The 5,612-nt window shown below is 51.2% G+C and overlaps 1 protein-coding gene across 1 annotated transcript in view; it reads left to right on the plus strand.

Annotated features, from left to right (window-relative positions):
* Positions 1 to 1,819: 1,819 nt before the first annotated feature.
* The window catches only part of IBA57 (iron-sulfur cluster assembly factor IBA57), a 9,219-nt gene continuing 5,426 nt past the window's right edge, over positions 1,820 to 5,612 (plus strand). Inside the window, exon 1 of the mRNA XM_007456498.1 lies at positions 1,820 to 2,160. Within this exon, the coding sequence (XP_007456560.1) occupies positions 1,820 to 2,160 (341 nt within the window). The remainder of the gene's footprint in view (positions 2,161 to 5,612) is intronic.

A 5,612-nucleotide genomic window follows, 5' to 3' on the forward strand; every position in this document is an offset into this window, starting at 1 on the left:
CCGCCATGTTGTCCTCGAATGGTTTCCTCCCTGACCTCACAGGGCTGACAGGGAGGTGCTGGGTCACCCTAGGAACACAGGCCCAACAGAGGAAGACCTTTTCCATGAAAGGCCAGTGGAACTGCATTCCAGGCCTGGCTGCTCACAACCAGGAAGCCGACTGGGAGGGGACCAAGGGCCTGGAAAACCCTAGGGAGCTCTGGTTAACCAGTTTATGTTAATGAGGTGACTTTTGAAAAGCCCCTAAGGATGGGGGCTGGTTGCCAGAACCAACCGTGTGATTAGAGGGTTAGAGCTTTCAGCCCAACCCCTTGACCTCTGGGGGGGAGTGATGGGCTGCAGGTTGACTCAACAGCCAATGGCCAATAATTTAATCAATCACATCTAGGTAATGAAGCCTCTGTAAAATCCCAAAAGGACTGGGTTTGGAGAGCTTCTGGGTTGGGGAACACATGGAGATTTGGGGAGAGTGCGGTGTGCTCAGAGGGCATGGATGCTCCGTACCCCTTCCCACATACCTTGCTCTTTGCTCTCTTCCATCTGGCTGTTCCTGAGTTATATCCTTTTATAACAAATCAGTAATCTGGTAGGTAAAATGTTTCTCTGAGTTCTGTGAGCCACTCTAATAAACTAATTGAACCCAAGGAGAGGGCTGTTGGAACCTCTGATCTATAGCTGGTTGGTCAGAAGCACAGGTGACAACCTGGACTTCGACTTGCATCTGAAGTGGGGAGCGGGAGAGTGTGAGTGTATGAGACAGTGTGTGTGGCAGTCTTATGGGATCTCATGCTATCTCCAGGTAGATGGATTAAAAATTGAGTTAAATTGTAAGACACCTAGCTGGTGTCAGAGAATTGTGTGGTGTGGGGGACCCCCCCCCACAGACACATTTAGTGATAAGAAGTGAAGAGTAGTGTGAGAGTATAGGATACACAGGAGTGTCTGTTTTACAAAGGAACTGAAAGCAAAGTTGTACACCCATCTTCATAGCAGCATTATTCAAAACAGCCAATGGGTGGAAACAACACAAATGTCCATCAGTGGGTGAATGGATAATTCAAATATGGTATACACATACAACTGAATAACATTCAGCCCTTAAAAAGGTTGACATATGCTACGTCATGGTGGAACCTGGTAGACACAAGCCAGTCACAAAAGGACAAATACTGCATGACTCCATTTCTATGAGTTTCCCAGAGGAGTCAGGTTCTTAGAGACAGAGTGGAATGGGGTTCCCAGGGACTGGGGAGGTAGATAGGGATCTGCGTTTGATGGGGGTGGAGTTTCCGTATGGGAAGATGAGAAAGTTCTGGATGATGGGGATGGCTGCAAAAGAGTGTGAACGCGCTTAATGCCCCTGAAATGTGCACCTAAAAATGGTTAAGATGGTAAAGTTTAGGTTATGAGAACCTCACCACTATAAAGCAAGCAGAAACTTCTCTGAGACTCGAGGAGGAAGTCAACTGCAGGAGCAGAAGCCAGCTCAGGACAGGTGGGCGGGGGACTGACAGCCCGAGGCCTCGCCCCCGCGCAAGGTCCGCCCACCCTCACCCCGGCCGTGAGCGACACCGCTCGCCCGCCTCCAAGGACTGCTGTGGTACTAGCCCGCGCATGCTCGCGCACACTCCGCCCCCGCGCACGCTTCTCTCGCCCGCCGTCAGGGGCTGTTTTGAGGCCCGCCTGCACCGCCCCCCCCCCACCTCCGCCCCCGAGCACGCTCCGCTCGCCCGCCTCCAAGGTCTTGTGGCGCGCGCGCGCCCGCCCGCTCGCGCCGCCGGCCGGGTCGCCCCTTCCCGCCGCCTCACTCCTCCCCAAGATGGCGGCCGCAGCGCTGCTCCGGGGTGCAGCTCCAGGGCGCGGCGGCCGGGCCTGGAGCTGGCGGCTGCGCGCTGCCCCGAGGCATCGCCTGGGCCACAGCTCCTGCTGTCACCGTGGTGAGCCCGCAGGCAGCGCGGCGTGGGCCTGCTTCCTACTGGACGAGCGCGCCCTGGTGCGCGTGCGTGGGCCGGACTCTGCGCCCTTTCTCCTGGGTCTGCTGACCAATGAGCTGCCACTTCCAGGTCCTGCGGCCGGCGAGGCTTCGACTTCGGCGCGTTCGGGCTACGCCCACTTTCTCAACGTCCAGGGACGCACCCTCTATGACGTCATTCTCTACGGGTGAGAGCGGGTTGGGGCACAGGCTCGGGGGACCGGGGTAGGGGAGGGGGTATCACCCAGGGGAAGGGCACCCAGGAGCGGGCATGAGAAGGCTTGGAGGATGGGCTCCCATGGAGAGCTCTCAGGGGAGGGGTAGGCACCGGGGAGGGGCGGACAGGGGGCGGAACTAAGGACACCCAGAGGCAGGGCACCTAGGGGAGGGCTACCAATGGCCCAGGACGGACATCCAGGAGAGGACATGCAGGACAGGGCATCCAGGGGAAGGGACACCCGGGAACCTGTGCATAGAGTGGGCCGACGTGGGCCTCCAAGGGAGGGCACCTGAGGATGGGAGGCGCGCCCAGGGTAGGGAACTTGGGGACCCGCACACAGGGTGGGCTGGGGATGGGCACCTGGGGGAGGGCACCGGGGCAGGGCAGCCATAGGTGAGCTGGAGCCTGCACCCAGGGATGGGCCCGCGACACTCACCAATGGGAGGGCCTGGGCACCCCTGCGCCTGGCCTCTGATCCTGCTCAGACCCACTGCACGGAGAAGGGGTCGTGGCACCTGGAGCCACACTGCAGGGAGCAACCTCTGCGCGACTGGCTTGTGCCACTGCTTCCTGAGTTCTCTAGTGTACACACATTTCTGTCCAAAATCTCTCCGTATTCACTGATTATTAGCGTTTGGTGGTTTACATCAGTCTGTGCTGATTTTATCATGACTTTCTGTGATGGTCACCAGGACAAGCCAAGTCAGTGGCCTTTAGAGCTATAGAGCTTTCGGTTTTCACTTGCTTAGCTTTCTCAGACTTTCTCAGAGGTTCTTCTAGAAGCTCTCATGCAGTTGCAGGTCGTTGCTCTGCCTGAAACCGCCCTGGAAACTCCAATGTCCCTCTTCTGTTGTGGGTTCGTGTCTGCATCTTCCTCAGTGCCTGCCTGCCTATGTTCTTTAGTGGCTTGTTGAGAGGTAGGATGCTTCAGGTGGACCTTTGACTCCTTCAAGTGGTTTTACCTGATAGCTTGGCTGGGCGTAAAACTCTAGGCTGAAAATCGTCCCTGAAAACATTGAAGCCACAACTGGCATTGCTGTCAAGAAGCCTGGTGCCTTTTTATTTTTGAGCCTTTGTGTGCGACTGCTTTTTCTTTGGGCACTCTTCGGGGCTCTTTTTCATCCTGATGTCTTGAAGTGTTATGACGATGTGTTGTATTTTGGGTCTCCTTTCACGTCATGTTGCTGGGCACTTGGTGGGCTGTATGACTCTGGAACAGGGCTCAGTAAAGTATGACCCTTGGGCAGATCCAGCTCTCTCTCTGTTTTCATAAGTAAAGTTTGATTGGAATGCTCTTCCCTGTTGCGTCTCCCTCCCTCCCACCCTCCCTATCCCACCCCTTTAGGTGGTCACAAAGCACCGAGCTGATCTCCCTGTGCTATACGGCTGCTTCCCACTAGCTATCGGTTTTACATTTGGTAGTGCATGTATGTCCATGCCACTCTCTCACTTTGTCCCAGCTTACCCTTCCCCCTCCGCGTGTCCTCAAGTCCATTCTCTAGCAGGTCTGCGTCCCGTCCTGCCCCTAGGTTCTTCATGACCTTTTTTTTTTTTTTTTTTTAGATTCCATATATATGTGTTAGCATACATTATTTGTTTTTCTCTTTCTGACTTACTTCACTCTGTATGACAGACTCTAGGTCCATCCACCTCACTACAGATAACTCAATTTCGTTTCTTTTTATGGCTGAGTAATATTCCATTGTATATATGTGCCACATCTTCTTTATCCGTTCATCTGTCAGTGAACATTTAGGTTGCTTCCATGTCCTGGCTATTGTAAGTAGTGCTGCAATGAACATTGTGATATATGTCTCTTTTTGAATTATGGTTTTCTCAGGGTATATGCCCAGTAGTGGGATTGCTGGGTCAAACGGTAGTTCTATTTTTAGTTTTTTTACAGAACCTCCAACCGTTCTCTATAGCAGTTGTATCAATTTACATTCCTACCAACAAGCTTTTTGTTTTTAGAGTAGACTTTGTAGGGAGTTCCCTGGTGGCCTAATGGTTAGGATTCCAAACTTTCACTGACGTGGCCTGGGTTCAATCTCTAGTCAGGGAACTGAGATCCTGCAAGCCATGTGGCAGGGCCAAAAAAATAAAGAAAAAGTAGACTTTTTAGACCAATTTTAGATTCATAGCAAAACTTAGGGGAATGTACAGAGACTTCTTATATACTCTCTGCCACCACGCATGCATAGTCTCCCCCGTTATCAACCTCTTCCTCCAAAGTAGTATGTTATTTACAATCGACGAGCCTGCATTAACACCAGAATTACTCAGAGTCCTTAATTCACATTAGGTTTCACTGCTGGTGCTGGAAAAATTGGACAAATGTATAATAATGTGTATGTACTATTATAATATATATGGTAGTTTCACTACCCCTAAATACCCTCTGTGCTCTACCTATTCAACCGTCCCTTCCTTCTAACTCCTCACAACCACTGAAAGGATCTTTTTGGATCTGGAACTGTCTCCATAGTTTCACTTTTTCCAGAATGTCACGTAGTTGGAATCATAGAGTATGCAGCCTTTTCAGATTGACTTCTTTCACTTAATAATATACATTTGTGTCCTCCATGTCTTTTCAGGGCTTGATAGCTCATTTTAGTGTTGAATAATAGTCCATTGTTTGGATGTACCAGTTTATGTACCCATCTACTGAAGGACTTCAGCAGTTGCTTCCATATTGTTGCAATTATGAATAAAGGTGCTATAAACATCTGTGTACAGGTTTCTGTGTGGCGGTTAGTTTTCATCTCCTTTTAGGTAAATACGAGGGAGTGTGATTGCTGGATTGTAAGGTAAGAATTTGTGTAGTTTTGTAGGAAACCACCAAAATATCTTCCAAAGTGGCTGTACGATTTTGCATTCCCACCAGCAATGAATGAAGACTTTCCGTTGCTCCATAACCTCACCAGCATTTGGTGGTGTCAGTGTTCTGGATTTTGATCATTCTGATAGGTGTGTAATGGTAGCTTGTTGTTTTTTTAATTTGCTTTTCCCCGATGACATATGACGTGGAGCATCGTTTCATTCGCTGTGTGCCACCTATCTTTGGGGAGGTGTTTGTTGAGGTCTTTGGCCCATTTTTAATCAGGTTGTTTGTTTCCTTATTTGAGTTGTAAGTGGTTTTGTATATTTTGAGTGACAGTCCTTTGTCAGATGTGACTTTTCAAACCTTTTCTCCCAGTCTGTGGCTTGACTCCTCACCCTCTCAGCTGAGGCTTTGTGTTTTGTTTTTTTTTTTGCGGTACACGGGCGCCTCACTGCTGTGGCCTCTCCCGTTTCGGAGCACAGGCTCCGGACACGCAGGCTCAGCGGCCACGGCTCACGGGTGCAGCCGCTCCGCGGCATGTGGGATCTTACCGGACCGGGGCACGAACCCGTGTCCCCTGCATCGGCAGGGGGGGGGGG

Source organism: Lipotes vexillifer, unplaced genomic scaffold (genome assembly GCF_000442215.2).
Source record: "Lipotes vexillifer unplaced genomic scaffold, Lipotes_vexillifer_v1.1 scaffold814, whole genome shotgun sequence".
Taxonomy (NCBI): Eukaryota; Metazoa; Chordata; class Mammalia; order Artiodactyla; family Lipotidae; genus Lipotes; species Lipotes vexillifer.